This window comes from Chrysemys picta, chromosome 1 (genome assembly GCF_011386835.1).
Source record: "Chrysemys picta bellii isolate R12L10 chromosome 1, ASM1138683v2, whole genome shotgun sequence".
NCBI classification, from domain to species: domain Eukaryota; kingdom Metazoa; phylum Chordata; order Testudines; family Emydidae; genus Chrysemys; species Chrysemys picta.
Window position 1 is genome coordinate 294,284,485 of NC_088791.1, and position 27,457 is coordinate 294,311,941.

Below are 27,457 nucleotides of genomic sequence, written 5' to 3' on the forward strand. Positions count from 1 at the left end.
TAGTATCTCAGCTCTTTTGTGCAGAGAGGGGAGAGAGGAAGAGCAGTAGGAGAGCCTACAGCCCAACGCAGTACTGTGAGTTGGGGTTGGAGACAATGAGGTGCACATACAAACCCCTCAACAGGAAACTTTCCAAAACTACAGCCAAGTGGGTGGGGAGAGAAATGCCTTCCCTATTTCTCACAAAAATCTGCTGAGCCAGAAGCTCTTCCCCTCTCAGTCTAGAAAGGTGGGCAACAAAGAAGAAAGGGCAAAGGACCAGCCAAGTCAGTCCTCCCCACTTGAGGAGAAGGTAATACAAGCGGCAATCCCCAAGTGGACTCTACCTACCTGCAACACTGATGGGGGGGTTCAAGAATTCAGTGTCTACCCAGGGAACAAGGGAGGAGCAAATCCTGGAAGCAGATCCTTCCCCAAAGGAAATCTCATTTTGACTCTGCAACTTGAGAGCTTCTGCCTGAAACTGACTCACTCTGATATTTCTTGGATTCTGTCTTCTTCCTTTCTTCAATCATCTTTCCTGTTGGTTTCTTCCCTTTGCTTTGGGGGTCAGCTGGAAAAAGAATGAAGCAGAAGGCTGAGGCATGACTCCGTAATTCCAGGACAAAGAGGTAAGACTGAAGGGGAAGGAGAAGTGTATTTGATACCTTCTGAATAACAGCTGTTTTACAGGTTTTTCAATGCTCTGATTTGTCAAAAAATGGCTAAAATCTCTCTTTTTAAATTGCCAATAGGCCAAGACCAAGCACAGGAGGTTTTTGTCCAGAAAGGTTTTTTTCGTGTTGTTACAAGTAGAGCTGGTCAGAAAAATTTGAAATTGTCCAAATTTTGTAGAAAAACTGAATTTCCACAATTCTTCCTTCCATTTTCTGACAAGCTCTAATTATAATCACAGTATCTACTATTGCAACACAATGAACAGCTCTTCACAAGATTAGGCAGAAAGAAGCTGTGGGATGAAAAGGTGTTTGTACTTACCTGGAAGTTTCCTTTAAACTGTCCCCCTTTTCTTAGCAGTACTAGTCCACAGCTCCAATAGTAAGGTCTTCCTCTCTACTTGCAGAACCAGACCTGTCAATCACTGGCAGCAATGTAAAACTCACTTCCCCTCCTGAAAGCCCACCAGTTAGGAAACTTCAACAGTTAATATGGTACTGTATAATTGTAACTACACATAATGCCTACTATAGAACACAAGAACCTCCGCAATCCCTGTATTATTTTTTGCATTCCTAGACCAATTTTTCTTCTCTCGGGAGCTGGATCTGTGACGCTTTACTACCTGAAGAAAGCAAGTGTTCAGGTAATTAATCTGCCTATTCTTTAGCACAGGAACTTCCATAGATCTTTAAGATTTTACCAGCACTGTGTGGCTGAAGTGATGGGGCATGGCAGCTGAAGTGGATGCAAATATATGCCTAATTATTTACTTTAGTCTTCCTTTGTTCACTGAGGTACACAAGTACCTGAAGTACATGAATGAGTAAGGTGGCTCTAAAGAAGTTGCTTTACTTGCAGATGAAGAAAGATCCTACCTCTTTCATCAGTTCACCTTCAGACACAGAATATGATGAAGACTTTGTTTAACGTGGGAGCTTTTTCCCCCGATAGCAAGATCATCTTGTAGACAATTGAGGATGCACTGTTTTAGTTGAATTTCATGATCTCTGCCTGAATATTTGAATTTTACCACCACGTTGGTTCACTTCTTTCCAGAGATTAAAATGGTGGACATGAATTTGGCTGAGCATCATCTCTTTTTAATTATGGTTTGCCTCTCAAAAGCCAGATGCAGCCTAGTCAAGCCTGCTTGGCCCCTTATGCATGACTAGTCCTTGTGGAAAAAAGGATCTGTCCTGCTTTGGAGGAAAAGTAGCTGATCGAGCAAGATACTGATCAGGTCCAGGCAGCGGGGTCTTCTTAGCCAATATATCATCTTTGCTTTCTCTAACAGTCTACATCATTCTGGATAGGAGGAGAAAAGAAAAATGGTAGTATATGCAGTGATCTTTGGGACAGAGCTTCTGTTGCTATTGTATTTGACAGCTGAATACTCAAAAGGAATAAAAATAATACAAATCAAAGTAATATTTCATGTATTGCATGGTGAATAAAAGGGTCTCACTGGTCGTATCTGATGACTGACACTACTTTGCTCCTCAAAGAGTTTTCATGCTGCTAGAAGATGTTGCTTGCACTTCCACCTTCTATAACAGTAGTGACATGTAATGTCTTGAGTATCGCACTGCAGTCCCTGGTGCTGGCTGACAGGTATTGGGAGTCCAAAGAGGCATCCAAAACACAAACAATAGAAACTTCCACAGTATTGAACCCAGCCAAATTCTCTCTTGGTGCTAAGCAGGAGTGCACCCAAACATTAAATCAATCCACCCATCCAAGAATTTGTAAGTAAAGCAAGCAGACATATGTGATAGCTGGCCCATCCCTTTGTAGTTTTCTCTCAGGCAGGAATCTACCTTCAGATCCCTCGAGTCTCTCAGGAAGGAGTGGCTAGCCTTTCAATGCACCCTTGGAAAGGATAAAAAGCACATAAGTTTGCATAGGTTTATCTTGAGGACTCAGGAATAGGAAGATGGGTTCCTGGTTTGTATGTTCTGGCTACCATACACTCTAATGGGACTTTTGAACTCCTACTGTCACATTGGTTGGATTCTGCTATATAGATGTGTGTCTCCAGGCTGGGGACAGCTAGATTCTTCTGAATCTTTTTGGAAGCTTGTGGGATGGTGCTTTTTACTTAGCCTTTCCTTTTTCATGCTTCCCCTTTTTCAGATTTGAAGGGACAGAGGGAAAAGATCTAGCTCTGATGCACTTGAATTCCTCTTAGGCGTGTCACAGACATGGCTCCTTCTACCTTTGGGGGTATATGCTTATCCAGGGAAGTCTATGTTCTTGACCCTATTTGAGTTATTTTCATGAGGGCCAGTGTAAGAGATTCAAGATGCTGGAATGTGCTTGGGCCAGCAGGATACATCCCATATATTTACTGTGAAAAGAATTTGCAGATTCCTTTGATGTGGAGGACTGTGTTGGGCTCTTCCTCGCTGGAGAGAGAACATCCTGGTTACACCACCACCAGGGAAACACAAGCTGACTTAGTCTCTTGGAGATGGGCACAACAAATAGATTTAGAAAGTAGACTGATGGTCTCTTGTTCCCTTTTCTGCCTGGTCCACCGGCTGTACCGCGTGCTGGTCATCTTCCTTTCACAGCCTTTTGTGGAGAGGCAAGATGCAATGCTGTTGCTCCACATGATGAACTACTTTTATTGTTGACGAGGGCTCTGGGAGTACAGCAGCTCCCTCTGATGCTTTGTCTGAGCTGGTCTCACTCTATTGCTCCCAATAGGAGAGGGTCAACTGTCACTCAGTGCTTCTTGGGGTTAGGGATACAGTGGCAACTGTTTCTTTCATGGCTCCGCTAAGAACCTCACAAAGTAGGCCTACACAAATCTGTGTATGACCACTATGGAAGCCCTGTCTGGAAACAGACAAAAATCCCAAGAGATGCATTTGGTAAGTAGAGAGGAGCATAAGCAGAAAAGCTTCCCTTTTCCTTTCTTCGTCTATTTGTTTGCCATGATGAGAGCAGCATTTGTCAGAGTGCACACTGCTGCAGTACCTCAGCGAAGGAATGCAGAATCAAAGTCTAATTCCAGACACCCAGCTGCTAAACCAGATGTATTTTAGCCCTCTAGATCCACTGAATTCTTTTGCTTTGTTTAAAAATGTAACTGATCATCTGCAGCAGTGAAATACGAGCCACCTATCTGCAGCTACAGATGCAGAAGTAAAAGTGATTTTTATCCTACTTCCCATTATTGACAGGTCTGGTTCTACTTCCAGGACTGCAAGTAGGCTGCAAACCCACTACAGGATTTGTTGACCTGCCTATGCTGAAAAAAGCTGTTTTCAAAACCATGTACGCAGTACAATACCAACAGAGTAAATCTTGACAAAGTAAACGTCTTCTTTTGGCACCAACAAAAAACAAATGAATTGTTAAAACATCAACAATGGACATGTCATAATGATTGCTTGGCACTGAGTTCTGTTGGCTATTGACACTAATTATGAAAAAACTGAATTTTTTAAAAAAGTTAGAGTGGAAAAATGGCTTTTGAACAATACAGCAGCTACATTTTAAGGGTCTGTTAGCATTTCCTTTAGAAACCTACTTTAAGGGGTTTTATAACGCAGCTGAATAAAACATGCTTAAGGCTGAAACTTGGCATAAAATGTCTCATAGAAGCAATTTTAATTTATTTTAAAAGCAAATTAGGTTTAATTACTTGAGACATCTACAAAAATAACGTGTGATCCTGAATCTCCCTTGGGATGGTCATAAGAATCAGTAAGGTTATCTTATTTTACATCTTCAGTAATGATCTCGGAGTTAAGGTAAACCAAATGTTAATGAAATATAGAGATTTTAAATGGGGAGGTATTGCAAATACCAGGAGAAAAGAAAAAAGGATAAAGAGATCTAGAGAGGTAGAAGATATGAGCAGGAAATAAAACTAGATTCAAATCAGAAAATGTACAAGCTAAGGGTTTATCTACACTGGAATAACAGACATATGGAAAAAAATACAAAAAGGAAATAAGTGCACCTTAGCTAAGCAGCAACTAAAAGGAACATGGTAACATCTGAAGGGTGTAAATATCAAGAAAGGAGAGGAATTTAAGGTGACCGAAGAGGATATAGTTAGGAGCAATAGAATGAAATTTAGTCTATTGAGGAAAATGTCCTGACAAGGAAATCTTGTAGATTATAGAACAGTCATCCACAGGAAGAGGTGAATGGCACATTTTCTTTAGACATTTAAAATTACACTGAATGAAGTACTAGAAATGTATTGTGAGAACAAGCACACATTGACAACAGGTGAGACTAGATGAGACCACAAGAAATGATTTTTTTTTCCTTTCTGATCACTGAACTATCAGTAGTGTAAGTGTCCTGGCCTTAAGAGCTTTTGATGGCATAAAACATTGGTTTCTAGAATCAGTAATTCTTGAGATAACAGCCATTACAGTGGAGGAGGAAGGAAGCAAAATGATAATCTGAATAGTTGATTTTAAGGTCAAATATCACACAGACTACCATGAAAAGAAACTAATGCTATATACCATCAGAATGCTCAGAATTGCAACTTTCCAGTTTGTATAAAGCTTTGGTTTCTAACCATTTTGTTCTAGCAGGGTATTTGTGTCACCAGTTTGGGAGCTCTGCTACAAATGATATGGACCATATCAGATTAGAATATATTTGATTAAATTAGTGCTGAATATAGCACATCCTGGGCCAGTGCAGTTTTCAATCCTTAGATGACCATCCTAATTTAAGAGTTTCACAGAGTTTCCATCATAACAATCAACTTTTGTGTCACCTTCGCAAAAGTTTGAAGTATATTTCTCTTGCCTATTTTAAAGTCAAGAGAACATGCATAGAAGCAGTAAATGCATGGGAGTAATGAGGCTGAATCATGTATTATTGATTATAACAAATGATTAATGAAAGAATTATTATGCATAAATGTAGTCATTTGATAAACTTTATAATTTTGGCTTTTTTAAAAAAAATACCAAGTCATTGATATAGTGGTCCAAAAATCTCGCTTTTAAAGGTGATTTTAAGTTACAGGTAGCACATTTTAAAATCCTTAGTAGAAGGGGCTATCAAAGTTGGGTTTTTTTTATTGTTTCTTTTGTTTCCTTTCAAAGTTTGTATGCCAAGTGTAGCTAACAGCAAACTTCAGCAGCCTAGTTAATAAAGCATTTTAAACCAGACTTTAATAGTCAGATCTCATTGGCACTAATATAAGTCCACTGGAAAAAAAATATTTTTATATACACATATACATATAATACACACACACACACCCTCTTTCAATTTTCAGGAAATTCTAAGCCTCAAGTGTTTCTGGAAAAAGTATTTGAATTGGTAAAAAAAATAAAATTTTGTTTTTCAAACAAAGATATAGTGGCTTTTTTGGTTTTTTGTTTTGTTTTTAAAGGAGCTAATTTTTGGAAGAAAAAAAACAAGGTTACCAATATATTGGTATATACATATATATATCCTTAACATACTCCAATTATTGCGCAAAACTTGCAATTTCTCTATGTTAATAGGGGCTTTCATTTTACTTCTCAGAATTCAGTGCTGGTTTACTTGATTCAGTTATACCTGCAATTAGCTTATGTGTTTTTTTAAAAAACATTTGATTATTTTGTATCTTGCTGATTTTCCACTCAATACTTTGAATCCTCACATTTCTCCTACTCTTCTGTAGTCTTTTAACCAGTTTTTTGTTAGTGTCAAGTTCCAAGTTTTTGTGCTACAAACGAGCAGTGTGAAGGGTAACCACTCCAATAAGGCTACCTGCATTTTTCAAACTGAATTTTGCAGATGACATTTTGCTAGTCTATTCTCCTTTTGTTATTTACGCCTGCTCTTCTCCATGACTCTCCTCTGATGTTTGTAATTTCTGGAGAACTCAAATATAGCAAAAAGTGAAGAAAGTTTGCATCCCTAACATATAACCATCCTACTCTCAATAAATATAGATCACTGCCATTAATGCTAGTGGAGAATTACACATTATGCATGGAAAAGAAAGAATCCTAAATAGACTACTTTTTGTAGCATTCACTCAAAAACGTAACTGCTATCCTATTTTGAAAAGGGACTCAACGATGGCATTGTGTGGTTCCATGTTTATTGTGTTCCATGTCAAATGTTCTCAACTTTCAGGGGGAAAAGATTGTTTCCTATCAGCCTTGTACTCTAAGCCTGGAGTATGAGACAAACTGGATTCTTTTCTTGTCTTTACCAGCAATAAAGGATGAGGCTGATTTGGGCCCTCAGTTATACCAGTTGACTTACTGGAACTTAGTCTTATTGCTGAGGCACAAGCAGATCCTTGATGTTCTCTGTTGTGTTGGTTCTGCTAACAGGAGTACAAAGTGGTAAAAGCTTATTTTAGTCTAATGTGTACAGATGATTGAATACATATGGGGAACAATTTAAGCCCTGACCTTGCAAATGACCAGTGTGCCCATGCACTATGTACTGCAGGATCAGGGCCCAAGATCTAGTAAGAAGGTTCAATTTTTAGTCATTTTTCAGAAAAGAGACACACTTTAAAAGTTGTTGATTTCACCCAGCTTATTACATATGTAAGATATTAACAGTACAAAAAGTAAAGCTAATGATCTTCCCACAGAGCTTAATTGAAGCTATATTCAGTTGTACTGGATATTCTTGAAGTAGTTCTGCAATAATTTAGCCATTTAACATTCCCAGAATGTTCTTTGATTTAATTAAGTTTCCTTACTGGACTAAATCCCAAAATTTACCTATATTTTAATTATTTTTAGTATTAGAAATTAATTTCCACATATATTTTCCCCAAAATATGACTTAAAACAAGACAAACAAAATATGCTGAGTTCCTCTTGTTTTAGTCTTTCCTTGTAAGGAAATTCTCGACAACTCAATTCAGGCAGAGTTTTCTATTTCTTTTAAATAAAAAACTACTTCTTACACTCACTTCCCCTCCATCTCTTCTCCATGCAAGCATCTTTCACCTACCTGCTTTGCTCAGTCAGACCTCCCAGCATTTGCACTAGACATAATTAACTTTGGTAATGCCTCTTCATAGGCATACCAGTGTGCAATGTTAGACTCAGTCATTCTGTATCTGTTGAAATATTAGCACTTGTTTTAGGTCACTTACAAAGAACAAAGTTAAGCCATAGAAAATCAAACAAAACAGATACAAACACGCACATACAGTTTTATTTCTACCTTAGGCTCATTACTTTTGTAGAACTATAAAATATAGAAAAAACAACATTTGCACCAAAAACCAAACTTACCCCTCTTAATGATGTGGGTTTCAAAGTCTGATTAACCATATTTTAGATGGTTTTATGCATCTCACAGGACCCTCTCCTTCATTTGAGTCAAACCTTGATTGACAAAAATGAACACGGTCTAGGGCAGATAAAAAGAACTTCCCTCTTGATGAAACAATGCTTCCCTCTAGCACCCAACCAAACATGCAACAGACTACTAGCCCTTTTGATCACAAACACTTTTATTTAACTGAACATTTTTCTGCATGATTACTGCATGCACAGATTCTTTTGAACTGAATTCTTGACAACTATGTTTGCCACATACTTTCTTTGGAGCTTCATATTAATTTCCTGACCTATTTTATTTCAATTATTTTTCCTTAAGAAAATAACTAAGTTACAGACTGATATTGTTTCAAAATATGAATTTACATTAATTTAATGAAAATCTTCTATCTGAAGATTCTGAAGATAACCCCAGCTCCCCTCATCAGATGTGAAGGGCCATTATTCAGTGAGATATTTAAAAGCTATTAAGACTAAAAAGGGTTCTTTGACCCCATGATTTTCTTTTAGGGTAAAATTTTAAAATTAAATTACAACCTGCACTGGGAAAGCTTTGCATTAAAAATAAATGTTTTGAGACAAACTCTAGAAGATGTACCTAAATTAGGAATTTCTAAATCTTAAGTGTATGTTACATGTAAATTATAGATCTACTTTATATTTTCTCCTCGTAATTTTAATAGTAATAGCTTCCTACCTACCACCAAATAAAGTGAAAGAAACTAGAACAAAGTGCAGAAAGAAGCATAAAAATCTCAGCCTAAGATAGTTGAGCTGTTCCCCTCTGTCCCATTTCTGTAGGTAGACTATTTTAATCAGTGAACGTATGTTGAATTGTCCCTTCTAAACAAACAAAAACCCCAAAACCAAAATAAAATAAAAAAAAAAAACCACAACATAGGCTTAGGGCATGAAAGTGCTGTCAAAACCAAAAAAAAGCAAATGCAGGATACATGTGACAACTCAGGCTCAGCTAGTCAGCTAACTTATGGGAAATTGGTTTTGCTTCATTAAGTATCTGCAATGCAATCACTAGCACATGCCCAAGGTTATGTTTTGAGGCTGTAAAGTTAAACCATGTTTTATGTGGTGTAAGATTTCATTTAGAATTATTCTAATTTTTAACCTGAGATACTCTAACAAGCTGTTTGCCCAGATAAAGTTTTTAATAAATCTTAATGATAATAAAATGGGATATCCCTTAAGCATTTAGCCAATTAAACTATATAGTTTGTCACTACTATTTTGCTAGACAAGAATTATATTAGCAATAACCATCTAATGTCAATTCCTGCAACCCAAGGGTATATATTTTCATGTACCTCTGAGCTTCCTTTAACGCTTTAAATCAGATGGTCAACATCGTAGTTCCCATAGTTCCAAAAAGTGACTTACTGTAAGACCAGCTGTTAGGATCAAGAATCCCTCAATGTTTTTTTCAAGTGGTCAGTTCAGCAGGGAAATACTTGGGGAAAAAAAAGCAATGACCTCTTATTTGTGCATTTCACATAAAATAAATCAGTACACACAATCCCCACGAGACAAGCATACAACTTGTTTATGTATGTGGTACCAAATAAAGCTATGGTCCTCCAATAGGATCTGGTTGGGCAAACTCTTACTTTCCTTGGGAATTCAATTGAAATCAATGAGACTCTGCAGAGCTGCAAGCATCTGCCTGCGTTAATGCAGCTGCAGAATCAGGGACTACTTTATTTAAAAACCCCACTACAATAGTTATGAGATGATTGAAGAACAAAAACAAAGGGTGGATAAGCATTTGGAAAGTTCCATCCCATCTGACCTTTCTGGAAAAATTATCATAGCAATTAATTTTAGGAGCCTAATGAAAGTGACAATACTACATTAAACTTCAACCAATTCAAATACATTACAATGTAAACTCAGTATAGCTTTCAGAAGCATCAAGCATTCAGCTAACTGTAATCAAAAGTTTGCTCTTCTTTTAGTAATATGCCTTAGTATCAAGATACAGCATTATGAACTTTTAACAACTGCCATTAGAAATTAAAATATTTCTTAAAATCTCTCCACTCTGTTCTGAAAGTGGTGTTAACTGTGTTTAATTTGCTGCTGCTTTGTTGTTTGTTTTCCCATTATTATATTTTAAAGAATAACACACTAATTGCTTGCCTTTCATTACCAACAGCAAGTATGTGTTTGCTCTCAAACCTTTGAACAGTCTGTTCCACAGTCTTGTAGGGTGAGGGGTGTGTTCCACATTGAATTAAAAGCAACTGTCATGAAGGATGCTTTCAGTCTCTAGGGAAAGGGGTGCCAGAAATTTCCTTGAAAAATGTTCGCTGCTGCCTCTGAAGAAGTCATTTCTCCATTCATCCAAGTCACATGTTAAGAGAGTTTAGCAAATTAGGAGAAAATGAGAAAAAGACGCAGTAGAAACACACTTATTAAATTATTTTAGGTTTTAAAATATTTTCTGCTGTGAAAGTCTCTCAAACCCAAGAAAGTATAAAAATACAAAAAGATCATATTGCTTTCACACACTTATATGTAAAAATATCTAGCAAATCAGTTATCAAGGAAGGTAAATGTTTAACCCCAACCACCTTTACAGTGGAAAGTTTTATTAAAGTGAAGTGTTAATTTAAATGTACACTTTTTTTTTTTTAAATCAGGGATAAAAAATAAAAGTAAACATTGAGGCAAATTATCTTGATCTCAGGTTGAAAGTGTGCGGAACACGCAGTGAACCCTGATACTAACTTCAATTGGAAAAAAAAGATGGTAAGAACTACCGGAGAGCATAATTCTTTAAGGAAAACAGACATTTTCTGTGTCTTATGTTTTTGGTATTTCAATTAGCATACACTTTACTATGAGCATTCTCAAACTTATAATAATGTTGTTCTTTAAGGCTCTGTGGCACTGCCTCAATCTGGGTCCAAAGGTTTGCATTAATATGCTTCATCCTGGCAGAACCCAATAACTAGGTAGAGCACCACTGACTTTGATGAGGTTCTGTGCAGGCTTAAGGTTTTGTCTATATTGAGCTTCTGGTATGATCAGGGCCCTAATGAGGAGTGTACTACTTAGTTTTGAGGATTAGTCAAAATATTGGCATCAATGGCGTGGTATTTGTGATTTAACCCTGATTTAACTCAGGCCTCCCATGCACACACCATGATGGAAGGTGACAGTCTTCCTTGCTGTTCAATGCAGTTAGTTCAAATACCCTCCTATTTGCCAACTATTTAAAAACTACTCTAGTCTCACATTGCAGTGCTTGTGTGTGCAAATATTAATTTTAAGCAAAGACTTCTATGCTTGACAATTACTTCTGCCAATTTCTCATTTTTAATTATATGCAAAGAAGTCAAAAGAAATGTTTTTATTTTTATACTAATACTTCATATTTTCTTCTTACTTTAGACTCCTGATGCATGAGTTTAGGAACGTAATCAGGGCTTTGGAGCGGAACCCGGAGCTGGAGCACAAAGCAGCTCCGGAGCAGTGGAGCTGCAGTTTTTTGCCTGGAGCTGGAGCACAGCTCCAAAACCCTGAACGTAATGACACAGTAGATCTAGGAACTTACCATTAGAATACAAATAGTAGGGATCCTACAATGAGTAATAGGGCCCTAAATCTGAAAATAGAGTTTCTCTCAGTGATAGAGGAACATAAACTGCTATTAGCTACCATTCTAAAGGATCACATACATACCCTATGTAGGAGTTTAAATGTTTAAAATGTATGTACACTTAAAGGGACTAGACTAGTAAGATTTAAGTAGTTAAAGCAGAGTCATCTTTGAAGGTTTTTTTAATCTTTAAAGCTGTAACAAAAGCATTATATTCTGAACACAACTTTGACTTGTGCCACAGTTCAAAGAGTTTAATCAACTTAACTTACAAAAACTATAGCTTTTAAATCAATGCTTTTTTTTTTTTACATCTTACTTCAGTGATTTGCAAATGTAAAATATTTTATCAGCATTTCACAAACAGATAGGAATAAAGTGCTCAGAGGGAATTAAATCCTTCCAGAGGCGTTTTAGTTCAAATCTAATTATGAATTTTTCCTCACTCTTTCTCCTTCCTTGCTTTTTATTCCCAGTTGTAGCCTATAATTTCTTTGAGGCAAGAGAGGAATGTCACCCTAGAGTTTCCAAATACCAACGTTTTAGAATTTTTCCCAATTAAAAGCAAAATTTTGCTTTTAAGTAGTTAAGGTTGAGTATTTCAAAAGTTGCATCTGATTCTGAGTGCCTCTAATTTTGAGTGCCCACCCTGAGACATATTGAGCTTCATTTACAGAGGCATCCTCCCGCTTAAGCCACCCCAAATTAGGGGAAACTTTTCAAAGTCTGGACCCTAGCTAGATAAGCTGGTGCCAGAACAAATACCATCCAAGAGAAGTCATAAAATATAAACTCGAATTGATAGAATTACTTTTTAAAATTGTAACCAAACTGGAAGTTAAGAAAATGAAACACTACAGGCAGGGGCCATCACAAATTAGGCAAGAGTCTGACTGGCATTCTAAAAGGAATCTCTACAGGAAAAGGTGTTGGTTCACAGCACTCTCAGTGAAAGGAGAAGAGACACTATAAAGTACTGGAAGGGGGACGCAATCCTCTCTTGTGTCGATGTACCTAGCACCAATCTAAGTTCAAAGGGTTCTTTGAAGTCAAAAGACACATCAGCAAAATGTACATCTGCATCCAGTATTTAATGAAAGCCAGAGAAAAACTAACCTAAAAAAAAAAAAGCTTCTCCAAAGGGAGTTGAAAGGGACTATTTGTATTGACTGTCATATCAATAGGGACCCTTCTCCGAGAAGCCAGCAAAATTCCCACTTCTAATACTAATTTTGCACTTTAAGCCCTCCCCAGTTCTTACACCGAATTGAAATAACAATGATAATTGAAATAGAGGCCTTCTTGCCATTTTAAACAATGTTTTGTTAATACTCATTACTGGAGAGATCAAGTGTGTTGGGCTGATCAATTAAATAGAGAGACTGCAATCTTCAGCTTCTGAGGTAGGCTTCTGTTGTAATTGTTATCCATGGTGGTGCTGTCCATAGAATTTCTTTCATTAGAGGAGGATATATCTTTACTAAATGAAAGAAGTGAGGATTAATGTGGTTTCCACTGATTCAGTCTCAGAGTCCCACTGTGACAGTCTGAAGTGACAATGTAAGGTAGTCCAAAGTACCAAGTCAACCAGATAGCAGGGACCTTTTACTTTATTATTATTACTATTATTAAATAATAAATGTGAAAATTAGAGAAAGATACTGTCTGAAGCAACTTGCAGAGACAAGTACCACACTATAAATTTAAGTGTTTAGGTCCAAAGTAGGATTTTAAGAAGGGGGAATATGTACAGCCAAATTTTACTGAGTTTTGCCTCTGGTACCTGCCAGAAGTTTTAAATAAGCATTAACAGATAGGGGGAAAAAATGGATTTGGATGTAGTTGAGTGAGGATGGTGGAACATACCAACATTTTCTTGGCTGCAATCCACCCACCTTAGTCTGCTCCTCAGCTGAACAAAGCAAACAAAAAGTAACAAGCTCTGAATGATTATGTATGTTAATGTTACAAGCTCTGTAGTATTAATATATGTCCGAGTTATTGGCTTCACTACATCAACCCCTCCTGCTGCACTCTTCTGCTTCCTTACAAGGTGCAGTAGGGGAGTTGAATGCTGTGTCGGCACACAGCAAAAGTAAGTTAACAGGTTCTTATATGCTATTCTACCTTTTGAAGTTTTTATTTTCAGGCTTCAGCTCTACTCGGACTCCTCCCCTGTACTCTAAAAAGAGAAAGCTGAAGAAAAAATTAAATGAAGTTGGATAAAAAAATTGAATAAAATCTAATGATAAACTCACAGAAGTTAAACTGAAGGCAGCTGTAGCGATGACTGAGTGGGCCCTGAAGTAGGAGGAACCAGGAAGGAGAGGGGCTGTGAGCATATGGCAAGGATAACAGACTTAAGTTTGAATCATAAAACCCAAACACAAGACAAAAATTATAGTTGTGTTTTAGTTTTTACAAGTAATCTGATTTGGGTAACTGAAATAGCTAAATCTAAAGCTATACATGAGGAAAATTTAAATGTATTACACAATTAAATACTGAATAATGGCATGACTGTTAAGTGATGCAGAAGCTTACATAAGTACCATATTTTGCCATATATAAAAACTAAAGTAGAACTCAAACACAGAATGGCAAAAGAGCAATGCTCAGACTGTAGACATAGGAAATATGGCCATTCTTCCCCATCTCTCACCCTATTTGGACCCCGGCTTTCGGAGGAACAAGTGACTTTAAAAAGGGACTGAAAGAGAAGATATGTACAGTGACGCAAGGAAGGGGAAGGTAAAGTATTACATGAGGAAGAGTAATGAATGTTTAAAACGAAGGAGATATTGCAAGTGAGGGCAACCTGTAATCAAATTCCTTACACCTGATCTGGTGATATTCTTTGATGGCTGGATAGTGGGGTGGCTGAGTAGACAAGAAAGTTCATCACTCTGAAGAAAAAAAAGATGGACTGCAACTTCAGAAAGGAGAGAAATAAAAGTGAAATTCTGTAGTCTGGAGGTCAGTGATTTAGGATACTTAATGATATTTCCAACTGTTGTACTGAAATGGAGATGGCATATTTATCACTGTTTTACCAAAGCACCAGTTTATGAGGGCCTGTTTTGGTCTGAGATATGTCCAATTTTGAGAGATGGCTTAATTTTAAATCTTTCTTTCATCATTTAGTTATTAAGTGAAGCACAGGTTCTCTGCCATATAAATTTAATACCTTTTGTTAAAAATATTTTAAGAATGGATAATTAAAAAAAAAAAAAAAAAAAGTGTCCTGCATCTAACTTCCGTTTTCCTAAACTTAAAACAATCTGCAGCAACTTGGTCTCCCTAACAGTTACATTGAGGAAAAGCTAATGGACTGGTCCCAGTTCCTTTCAGACACCCCAGGTCTGAGTGGGCCCATGCTAACTTTACGGTTTGAAAATGTTAAATTCTCAATAACTTCAATAAACTGTAAAATCTAAGCTTTTCATGGTTTACATTGAAGCAATATTGTTCTGAAGTGACAAAGATTTTATGCCGCTAAGGTTTTTATAAAATTACAGTTTTAACAGCATATGATGCTAAAACTGTAATTTTATAAAAACCTTAGCAGCATAAGTCTTTGTTACTTCAAAACAATATTGAAAACACTTATACACACAGGTAATCCACTGAAGCTAATCGGATTATTCACAAGTCCAATTATGTACTACTTAAGTGTTTGCAGTATCAGGACCAATAATTTGTAAAATTAAAACGTAGCCCCTACTAGTAATAGCATTTAAAAAGGTGTTTAAAATTTATTGCTCTTTGAGCACTATTCAGACAAAGCAAAACCATGCAAATAAGTCTTCATAAATTGAGAGAACTATGAGGAAAGTCCCAAAAATAAACCCTTCCATAATTAACATTGCTTTTCCATGTCTGCCAATAAAAAAATGATTCAAAAAAGCAGACGCACAGCTATTGGAAGAAGCAAGGAGTTGTTAAATGTTTTGAGATAGACTTACACACTAATTGTGTGTAAGTCTATTTGGAACATGAATTTCAAATTACAAAATCAAAGTCACCACCTAGAAAAATTTACAATTTTCTAGATTTATACAGGATAACTATATACACAAATGCTCAACACATGCTCAATAACATACAACCTAAAAAGCATTGTTCAAAACCTTTTTGCTATTGTGCCTCAGCTGTTTTTTATTATTACTTTTATTTAAGTAAGCTTTGTGCTGAAAAACCAATTATTTAAATTGATTTCATTAACCTTTATAGGACAAAGAAATGATTAATGCAAATACAGAAGAAGTCTACTGCTTGTTTTGATCACTGAAATGTAATGTTTTATTGTGCAATAATTGAAAGGTTTGATAATATGTAAAAAAAAAAAGAAAACACACAGGAAAAAGCAGTGCTGTAAGTGCCTTGAATTAGGTTCCAGAACTCTTAGAATTTTAGTTAGGCAACAGTAATTATAAATAACACTTTACATTTATTTTTTTAGATCAAGAGGGGTTTTTTTGGCCTTTGTTTTGAGAGTGTTTGTTTCCATTTCACCCCACTTCGGCGCTGCTGCTGCCCCCGCCCCAGCTCCCCTCCAATACAGAAAGTCCAAGTACTCTCTGCTTTACGGACTACACAACTCATTTCTCTAGTCATTTAAAAACCAGCATCTGTTCACTTACCTGACTTCTCATAAATGACGGCAAAACACCACCTTTCCCAAATCTTATTTCAGTATGCCCAGAGGATATGTTTACTGTGCATTAAGTTTATATAAAACACACTTAGTATTATGATTGCTGAATATAACTTTAGAAACGGCACGTCTGCAGTTATATGCTCTTCCATCCAATAGTCTGGCAATATCCAACAGTTTTAGAAACTATGCATTTTGGAAGAAGTCGACTAACCCCAACCCCGCTCTATTGCTTATCTCAGGGACTCTACATCATTTAAGGGTAATGTAACTTGTTAGAATTACATACAGAACTCTCTTGATTACTTTTTCCTGTTGCCTTCGCACCGCCCTCACTTCTCTTACATGTTGCACACCTACCACTGTTCCCATCATATACCCAACAGAATATTGGAAGAGAAAAAGTTATCAAAACCCATCTACCTAAAGCATACAAACTAACCAAACCAAAGAATATTTTAAATGCAGCAACTTGGCAAGCCTTTTTAGGACTATCATTAATCTCAAGCCTTCAGTTATACATACATGATCACTCCCAAAACGGAAACACCAGTGTCAGTTCTTTCACCTCGATTCAAAAGGCAACACTGAATACTGAATTAGTACTCCCCGCCAACTTCCTTTGTTGACTTAAATTAGCAAATGAACTTGAAATCATTCACTTTAATTCTTCACGTGGCAACACTAAAATTTTGTTTCCATAGGCTACTAACCAACACACCACGCTTCAAGCAAAAATTTCTGATGAATTTTTATAAGCTGAGTTTTGGCAAAGGGCACCTGCGAAGGGTATTGGATAATTTAGCTCTATATTAAATTATTAGAGCACATCCAATTACTAGTTAATATACTATACAGGACTATTTGGTTTAACACAGAAGAGTTAGGTTCCATCTTTGTGCATATAAGCCATTTTGAGACGCTTATACCATTGTAATACTGAACTGCCAATCAAATGCACATCTTTCGCATGCAGAAAGATCTTTTAAATATATTTCTTACACAAATTTATTAATATTGTACTACATTGATACTGTGCCATTGGAGATTATTGTACATTACAAATGATAAAAAGACAAGGTTCCCCAGGAGCTTAGAATCTAAATTAGACAAACACAGTAAAGGAAGACAACAATAGGAAAGCAAGAGGGCATGAATAGAAAGGAGGTCAGCAAAAAAAGGTTAATTGGGACTGGAGAGTTTTGAGAACGCATTTGAAAAAGGAGACAGAGGTAAAATGGCACACAGAGTTGAGGTACGTACAACTGAAAATACTGAGCTGTTTACATTAGCTTACAGGGAAAATAAAAGTTTTCAAGAGCTCAAAACAGTCTATTAAAAATAAGATTAACGTTCTAAACATTATCAGATGCCAACATTCAGAATAAAGATGTTTTATTTGCTATTTCCCACAGTCAAAAGAAACACTATCATACTTCAACAAATAGTAGACTAACTTTGTATTTGGTTAGTAATTCTCCCCAGTTTCAAGCAAAAACACACTTCTTCCCCCCCCCCCCCCCCCACCCCAACTAGTTTGCAATCCTGCTCATCTCTTGACACTCATCCTCTAATACTCTTACCTCCATGTCCGTGATCAGAAGATCTTTTTAGAAAGTTCATAATTCAATACGACACAAATACAGTGAACTTTAAGGCTAACAAGAATCACTGGTACATGTATTAGGAAGAAAACCTTGCTTGTTTATCAGACATATCTGACAATATCACTAGACATTAGAGCTATCCTTTTCTTAAGTAGAATTTACTAAAACTATCTCCCTTCCCTGGTAGCTTGTTCCAGGTCTACATCATCTTGGAAAATGATGTGCCTATTCTTCACAATATCCATTCTAAACCTCTCTCTAGCCAGCTTCAGATGGTGGTCTCATGTAAGCTGATTAGATCCTTATTTAAGTATTTATTTGGCGACGTTGATATTTCCATATTAATTAGGCCTCTTTTATGGTATTCTTTTGAAGGCTAAAAAAAATGAAGCTTTTGAAGTCTTTCTGCATAAACCTTCTAATCTTCTAGTAAGCCTTGGGGCCCTTCTCTGCACCTATTTAGGAATTTGAGAAAAGTATTCTGGTCCCTCTAAGATTTAGGATTTGCTACATTTCCAAGTCATTAGCTATCCTATGATCCAACTATGGACATGCACAGTTATCAATAGTTAAAATACTGCTATGCTCACACACATAACATATATAGAATATATTGCTTATTAAGGGCTTGTCTACACATAAAGCACTCCAGCGGCTTCAGTGTAGACACCACCTCTGCCAACAAGAGGGGTTCTCCCATCAGCATAGGTAATCCACCTCCCAGAGAGGTAGCTAGGCTGACAGAAGAATTCTTCTGTGGTTCTAGCACGGTTTACAAAGGGATTTAGGTTGGCTTAACAATACCATCAGAAGTTTGGATTTTTCACACCCCTGACCAACGTAGTAAAACCAACCTAATTTTCTAGTGTAGAGCAGCCTAAGGTTGTCCAACAGATCCCACTATAATACCCTGTTTTCAGTTGCTTAGGACTTTGCCAAACTAACTGCTTAACAGCTGAAATTGTCCACAGTGAGTATCTCAGGCTGCACTTAAAATAAAAAAAAAGGCAGCCAAAGTGGTTCAGCTGTTTCAGAGAACGAAGCTAGGGGAAAATAGATTGGGTCTGAGTTGGGAGCCAGGGTGGGAGTGGGAATGGATTGGGACTAGCTGGGGAAGAAGACTAGCACTGGGAACCAGGGGGGTGGAAGGATGGAGGTGGCTGGAGAGGGGAGACAGATCTGTCAAGAAATTGGGGGAGAACTGACACTGGCTGGGCAAGAAGACTGGATTGAGAACCCTAAGGAGTGGAGACTGGAACTAACTAGGTGAAGAGAATGGGACTGGGCCCAAGATCCTGGAGTAGGAAGGAGACAGTACTAGGACAAGGACAGGTTGAAGGGGCCAGGACAGAAAGGGCCACAATTGGGGGGGAGGGGCGGAGGTGGAATAAACAGAAGAGTCTGTGCCAACTAAAAACACACACTTCCTCCAGAGCCTGGACTAGAACCATTCTTCTGCTGTCAGCTAGCGTTTGAAACCCACTGGCAAAGTGTCCCATTCCCCTCTATTACTAGTCCAGATGGAGGATGACAATCAGTTACTCTATTAGCTCAAAATGACAGACGACTGTGTGGTGGATCTAAAGGTTACAACCATTCTGATAACCCACGTGGGTATCAATATAATGCCATGTCATCACTTCTGTTTTTATACAGTTTCCTTTTTTTAAAAGCAAGGAAAATACACACAAAAAGGTATATTAAAGGATTATTAAGGTTGTGATCATATAATTAAAGACTATATAATAATGCATCTGCACAAAAGGGCCAAATTAAGGTCACATTGGCAAATTTAATTCTGGCATTTTCTAATTCTGAAGTGCTTGATTTTGCAACCTTAATAGTGTTTTTAAAAAAAAAAAAAAAAAAAAAACTACATTAAAGTGTCTCATTTACAAAGAATAGATTTTGCATTGCAGTGCCAACCCAAGGTCTAAATCAAGATTCGAGTCCACTATGCTAGGCACTGCACAGATAGGATTTATGGTCTCTGCCTCGAAGAATTTAAAAATTAATTTGAAACAAAATGCAGGGAGTATCAAACAGTAGGGAGAGAGGAAAGGAAAGATGGTGGAGAGTAAAGGTAATAAGGTTACATATAAGAAATTATCAACTGCAGAACAGGCACTGTACATAAGCTCTCAGAAATAACCCCTTCCCCATTCTGTTTGACTGGAATATTTTCACATACCCATAAACGTGGGTGGGGGAAGAAACAGACACCCTCCCCCCCCCCCCCCCCCCCCCGAAGGTTGTGTCCACATACTCTATTTCTTCCTCGGTCATGTTTCTAATACTGGACTTTTCACTCTATCCGCATTGCTACATTTCTCATTCAAGCCCTCCATCATCTCCAGTCTTTACAACAACCTCCTCCTCATGCATCATTCGAAATTTGCTTCATTCCGTTCGTCCACTGGCTCGTCATTTCCCATCACATTAGATTAAGGACTCTCGTCCTCATTTTTAAGTACCTTCACAGCTGTTCCTCTCTTTAGTTACTTATTTTACGCATTGCCCACCACCCTGCCAATATATTTTTGCACTCTCTTCCATGCTGCTCCCCAAGTATCGAACATCTTCCATGAACTAATCAATAAAGCCTCTAACCTCTCCTTCAAATACCTCCTCAAGACCCCCTTTTTTGTGATGCCTTGAAGATGTCAGCCCACTTATAATGAACAAGTTATGGGGCAGTCATATATATTAAAAAAAAAGCCCACAGCAACTAAACATATACTGGACACCGGGGTTCTCAACCTTTTTCTTTCTGAGGCCCCCAAACATGCTATAAAAACTGCACAGCCCACCTGTGCCACAATAACTGGTTTTCTGCATATAAAAGCCAGGGACAGCATTAGGGGGTAGCAAGCAGGGCAACTGCCTGGCAAAGCTACATTGCTCAGGCTTCAGCCCCAAGTGGCAGGGCTCAGGGTCCTGGGCTTCAGCCCCATGTAGTGGGGCTTTGGCTTTCTGCCCTGGGCCCCAGCAAGTCTAACGCGGCCCTACTTGGTGGTCCCGGGGATCCAGGTTGAGAACCACTGCTGTACACGTTCAGACTGTATCCCTCTCCCCAATCCTTTGTACACTGCTTGTCTTCTTAAACAGTCCACAGCAAGGATCTTTCTGTCGGTGTGAACAGCACCTGGCACACTGTAAACATGTCAAAATAAGAATTGTAAAAAATAGCGACCATATTTAATTTAATTTCCAATCCTGTTGTCCCAATTACCTCAGGTGCTAAAGATGTTCAAGGAACTTAGTTTTCCTTCATCTCAGGGCAATCCACAAAAGCAGAAGGGCCACTCAGTTAACTCTACTAGTGTTGCCAATTTTAAATACAAATTAATTATTCAAGTATCAGGGATAAATTCGACAGCCAAATAAGTGAACTATTTTCTGAACAGTAATAAAAATAACTAAATATGATTCTTTACATTTTAATGCAATATTTTATATCATGATACTTATAACACATTCCATTCAAGTATTTCAAAATGCTTCACCAACATTAAGGGAAAGCTTTATACTCAACACATCTATTAGATAAGGTTGTACTATCCCCATTTTTCAATGAAGCACAGATCATTTCCTGTATAAAACTCAGAGTGTCACCTAAGACTGTGGCAAAAATGGGAATAGATCCCAAATTTCTTGACAAGCAGTCCTGTGCATCAACTATACACCATCCAATTGGTTTTTGGGCAATTAGGAAGCTTTGTGTCATTTGTTTTTTTCATTTCTTTTACACCCAATTCTGTCATTTACTACAATGTTATGCAATGCTACCGATTTCCATGTTTGACATCTGTTGGAAAATGCATGTTGCTAAATAATCTGTTAAACATATAGTAATTTGAGTACTTACTCAGCTGTTTAGGATTATTTTAAAATTGATATTTTGCTATTCCATTCATACTTTAAGAGTGACATCTACAGGACTTTCTGGACCTCAGATTAATGACCATTCTACCACTAATTTGTAATCACATTCAAAGTAATTTGGATTATACCAAAATCAGACCAGTTAACTTCCTCCTCCAGAAGCCACAATCACTAAAATGTGTGTGGAATCTTTCAGCTTCTAAACCATGATTCCTGGCACAGCTGCTGAAAATCAAATACAATACCTATATTTACAAAATAGCTCAAAGATAACATTTTCAAAAGCACCTAAATGACTAAGGCATGTAAGTACCATTTTCAGTGATTTAGGCACTTCATACTTGCCTTGACTGGAGACTTAACCTCAAGTTATAACTTAATGTTGCCACTAACTTGAGTCTCACCTACACACAAAAACCCTTTACTCAAGTGTGGTGGTGCTTTTAATTCAACTTGGCTCCCGCATCAGGAGGTATAGGCTAAAGCTCAAGTTGGCACTACTTATCAGTTCCTAGCACAACCACTCTTGGCAGCTCAAGTGTTATAAGCTTGTGTCTCATCTTTACTCTTTAACTTTGGGACCCATTTCTTAGGAGCTCTTACATTAGTCTCAGCAATTAAAGCAGTTACGACCTCAAAAGTACTATGGGATACTTCCTTTCTGTAAGGATAAGGCCTTTTCCTGTAGCCATATTTTAAGTCCTAAGGCCTTTGTCTGCAGCCATATTAGGAGAGCAGCAGTCATTACCCAAGAAGCAGAAAGTCACATCCTCACATTCCATCTAAATTACATTAAAACAAACAATGTAATATCAGACGGTTAAGGGGATCCTGCCCTAATAGCACCCACTATCACTACATAAAGAAACAGATCTTAAGATGGTTAAAGAAAACTTAGTCTGATAGCATTCTGTCTGGCAAGAAATCAGTTATCAATAGTTGTGGTTGTGAAAGCCTCACTTTATTATTTTAACTTTATAGTCCCCACTTCTCTATTGTTTATCTGCATGATCTCTGTCTGGTTCTTTGATTGTTTCTGTCTGTTACATAATTAATTTTGCTAAGTGTAATTAAGGTGGTGAGGTATGATTGGTTAGAGAATTTTGTTACAATATGTTAGGATTAGTTAGTAAAATTTTAGTAAAATGATTAGTGTATAGCTAAGCAAGACTCTAGTTTACATAGTGAAACTTGAGTCCAAAAGGAAGTTCTTTGGAAACCAACTCCAGAATACAGCCCAAAGATTAGAACTGCCAGACCTCAACATCTTGCCAATGGCACCGTGCAGAAACTGGAGTCCCCCAGATGACCTGATCCTGACTGGCCATCCAGAAAAGCTCATCTGTGTTATTGGGAGTGGTGAGCATCGTATGTGTAGCATGTACATGGTGTTTTGGTGATTATTAATAAAGAGAGGTTAAGTAGGATATTACTGTGTAAGGCTCTTTCACTGGTGAAAGACACCACAAACCCGCAGAGAGTAAGGAAGGAAAAGGGTTGGTGCCTAAATTAAGAGCGTTACACCTTGAGCCCCAGGAAAAGGGTAAAGGTGGGGGGCTCCTAGAGTGTGAGTAACAGAATTTTGTGCGGGTAACACTCCCCCGAAAAGGAGACTGAGCAGTTATAATGCAAGACTAGAGGTTTTGCAAAACTGAAACTTACATTGATCACACAATTCCCTTCTCAGTTTAGATTAAGAGGGTATCAATTACTAATTAAGGTAAGCCAGCAGGTTTGAAATAGATTTGATAACAACATGGGGCCTACAGCAGTCAATCCTGGGGCCTATGGACAACTTTAATGAAGTCACTGTACTCAGCAAAAAATTTTAAAGGATATTCAATATATCCAGTACCATTTCTGTTTCCTGCACTGAGCGAATTTTTATTTTTGTCTGTCTATGAGCAAGTTAACCATACTGTGATATACGACTGCATGTACAGACAGTACAATACAAAAGACTTTGAATGCCAAATTTAAAATTCAGAAAAAAATAGCAAGACAGAAGATGCTACAGTAGCGCTCAGTGGATGTTTGTTTTTGAAACCACTTTTCTAACAAATCTGGTACTACATTTTTTCAAAACAATTTTCCTTATTGTTTTTATAGTAAATTTAGAAATCTTATATATTTCTCTAAATGCTCAACTCTTACACAGTATGGAGGTACACTAGGAAATATTACAAACTGTGTATTTGCTTTTTCCCTTTTTTTCGGGTGCCTTCAATAATTTTTGTACCCCTATTTCAACCATAAAATAGAGTATTTAGTCTACTACACTACTTTGCTTTCTCCCTTACCCCCAATTATTCACTTATTTTACTGTACTTTAATTGAATTTACAAAAAACCCTCAATATTTATGGATATAGTATTTTAAACTGTTCACATTTTAAATTTGTTAGGGAGAATTTCCTTTCCAATATTTTATTTCAGCAAGAATCCTCGAGATTGTTTCACAGAGAAAAAATTTTCTTTGTACCCATGTATACAAGCATTCCAATGAAGAATATCTATTTAGCAGTAGATGCAAGAACTACCACTTTTTAAAAAACAAAAGTAAGATCTCTATCAAGGTACAAACTGATGATGAAGCAGAATATTCATTTGCAAGTGGCAACCAGGCGAAACATACATACTATGTTTTATGCTGTAAACATTCTGCTGCCAAACTCACCACAGGTGAAAGGGCAGAGATACATTCACCATGCTGACTAACTCTTGATGGTAAAGATCTTACCAAGACAAAGTAATTTAAAAACTAACCAAGCTACTCAACTCTGAAGTACACTTTTTCAGGAATTCTTAAACATCTTTCTAGAGTTGCTAGGGTGATGCATACAACAGATGAGACATTAAAGGCCATTAAAAACAAGAGACATGGATGTTCAGAGTCAAGTCCTTGACTTTCCCTGTTGTGACTAGCTATTGTAACACACACGAGCAAAAAAGATAGAGTGAATACACACACAAATCAGAGATTAAAAAGAGACCCAGTGACAAGGGAAACACTTTGAATGGCTAGGAGAGCAGTAAAAACAAGACTAGTTAGTTTCACTGTTTTTATTTAGAACCTTGAAAACAGCACTGAAATGAAAGAAATATGGTAATTTAATAATAATGCTGCTTAGAAAAATAGGAGCAAAGACAGGCAGTGGAGTTATTCACAGAGGCTACTGGAAAGGGTATAGTAAATGACACCTCTTTCCTTCCTCTTGCAGCAGAAACACCTCTAGAAGGGTGCAGTAGAAGAGATTCCTCCCCTCCCAGCTAGAAGGAAGAGAACAATAGAAAGTGCCTTTTGCTTCCAGCATAGATCTTCAAGTTTATTAGACCACTACAAGAAAGACATTTGAATCGAAGACGAAGAACACCTGGGTCCTGTTGTGGACCCTGACAGTAGACAGACAAGCATCTAAAAAGACATGGGGTAGGGATATCAGAGGAGCCCAGACGCTTAAGGTGTGTTGGCCTTGCACCCTACTGATGGAACTTCCTCCTTTGTCTTTTGTATCTACTTATGGCTAATTGCCCTGAATAAATTTATGGAAACAGAAAACTAAATTAAATATTTGCATTTATAATGTAATTAACCCGTGTTTTTAGCCAAAGCATTGCAACTTCCTTCTTAAAAGCATTCTATGGTTTATGAACACAATTTAAAAAATTTTTTTATAAAGTGCAAGTTTTTCAGAAATCAGCTTAAAATATTTCTAAAAAAATTGAAAAAGCTTAGCTTATTATACATGGTTTACAGTATTTGTCTTTTACAGGCCACTTGGATGTTTTCCAGTGGCGCTTCCATGTCAGAGCTTTAGTGTCTGAAGTGCTATTTTAAGCAATTGATGTGCTGACAATTACATTTTTCAAGCACGAGAATGGCTTTCTGAGCAACAAAGGCTAAATGAATGAGAATGTTTCAATTCAGCCATGGAGTTTAACAGCACTCCTAATTTTGACATTTTTGTAGTGATGCTTTACTATAATATTGTTTTGGCTACAACTTTTCTGTATCTAAAAAATCCAACACAATCTTAACTTTATTATTATATTAAGTCAGTGACTTAGGTCATCGAGTTATGGTTGGTATTTAATGGCCACATGACCAATTTTGATCATTTGAGATTCTATAAATAACTGAATAGGAAAAAAAAATCTTGACTATTGATTTGCCTTTTCATCCCATTACATTAGTTTCCCCTCCTCCCCACCTACCTTGAGCCCGTGTACTCAACTAGGCAAAACTGAGATTTGATTTACGACTCCATTTTTTTTTATTTCTAGTTTGAAACATAAGAGTTATCATACCGAATCAGTGCACCATCCTCTCTCCAACAACTATAAATACCAGAAGCTTTAGAAGAAAGTGCAAGAAAACTGCTGAAAGTAGGTATGAGTAAACTGCCCCAGGGAAAGTTTCCCCTTAACCCTGAATAGTTAGAAGTTGGCTTATGTACTGAAGCGTGAGATTTTATCTCGCCAAAACTCATTTATTTTATTTATTTTTGAGATACTCGCTAAAACAGCTCAGCCTTGTCCAAGAACAAGGTTAGGAAAAAACAGTCTTCCCCTAGGTTAAAAAGTTCTTACAGCTGTTTCATTGAGAAGCTGTAGAATCACCATGCTTTAGAGCAGAGACTTAAAATTTGGCAGGAGGAAGAGGAAGACCTCCCTGATGTTAGAGATGTGTCTTCTGACATTTCCAGGAAAATCCAACACAAATTTGGCTGAATTATAGGCCACTGAAAAAAATCTGAGTTTTCAAATACTCAGAGGCTTGTTAAAGTTTGGCAGCTATATTCTCTAACAATTCTGACTGCACTGAGCATACTCCATCTCACACAGCTTTTACAAACTTATCAAAGATTGTGCATGCTCCATCCTGTGGCTGAGCAAGACTTCTTTCCTATGGTGCTGAGCTCAGGACTGAGAGCAGGGATACTGTGTTTCCTGTGCCCTCAATATCCCCCTACTGATGCCCATACAGCATAGAGAAAAAGGAGGAAACAGACTGACTTGAATCCAGAAGGGGAGTGAGCAGAGGAGGTGGAAGAGGTGAAGGAGACAGGGGCACAAGTGATGGAGGGAGGGGAAGAACAGGTGCAAGAGCCAAAGGGACAGGGGCACAACAATTTGTAACTACTGATTAGAACATATACCCCTCCACAATCTGGAACTGAATCCAGGATTCCCAAGTCTCAACATTCCACTGCTATCTAGCAAACAACTGTAAAACCACTGGCAAGGTGTACTTGTTCCCTCCGTAGAGGCTGTTCCACGCAGAGAACAGTCTACTACAGCTGCTACCAGTTATTCTATTAATTCAAGTGGTAAAGCTCTGTGCTCCAACAGGAGCATGTGAGAGTCTATATGGTTGCACATGGATTTTTTTTTCCAGTGTTCTTTTTATATAAGCTATTATAAACAAAAATAACTACATTAAAATGTTACAAAGGCAAGCACTCAAAAATTGAGAAATGCCAGAATTACGGTTACCCTGTGAACCCATTTTTAAGATATTGTGTTTAAGACTGACTCTTACCAACTTGAGCCTACAATTAACCTGCATTTTTCACCTCTATTCAGTTACATGGAAATTCATGTGATAACACAGAGTATCTTCACTTCGCTGCACAAGTCATTAGCAGACAATGGAGCACTGGTATGGTGAAAGCCCATATTTAAACAATATTCAGGCAGGTTTAAATCTGTCTTAAATGAATACAAAAAGGACACAG

At 37.4% G+C, this 27,457-nt stretch overlaps 1 protein-coding gene across 20 annotated transcripts in view; it reads right to left on the reverse strand.

Annotated features, from left to right (window-relative positions):
• The window catches only part of TSC22D1 (TSC22 domain family member 1), a 142,372-nt gene that overhangs the window by 98,863 nt on the left and 16,052 nt on the right, over window positions 1-27,457 (reverse strand). For 2 of the 20 annotated variants that reach the window (XR_002888692.3, XR_010600702.1), the window contains exons 2-3: window positions 10,146-10,300; window positions 9,348-9,417 (exon numbers count right to left, since the gene is read on the reverse strand). The exons of 3 other annotated variants lie outside the window; for them this stretch is intronic. Coding sequence is in view for 4 of the 17 variants with exons in the window: in XM_065593420.1 (XP_065449492.1) it covers window positions 7,618-7,646 (29 nt within the window). In the remaining 13 variants the exon portion in view is untranslated. Of the gene's footprint in view, window positions 1-472; window positions 554-7,617; window positions 7,998-9,347; window positions 9,418-10,145; window positions 10,301-27,457 lie in introns of those variants that run through there. 15 more of the 20 variants (XR_255257.4, XR_010600706.1, XR_010600705.1 and 12 more) reach the window with 14 other exon arrangements.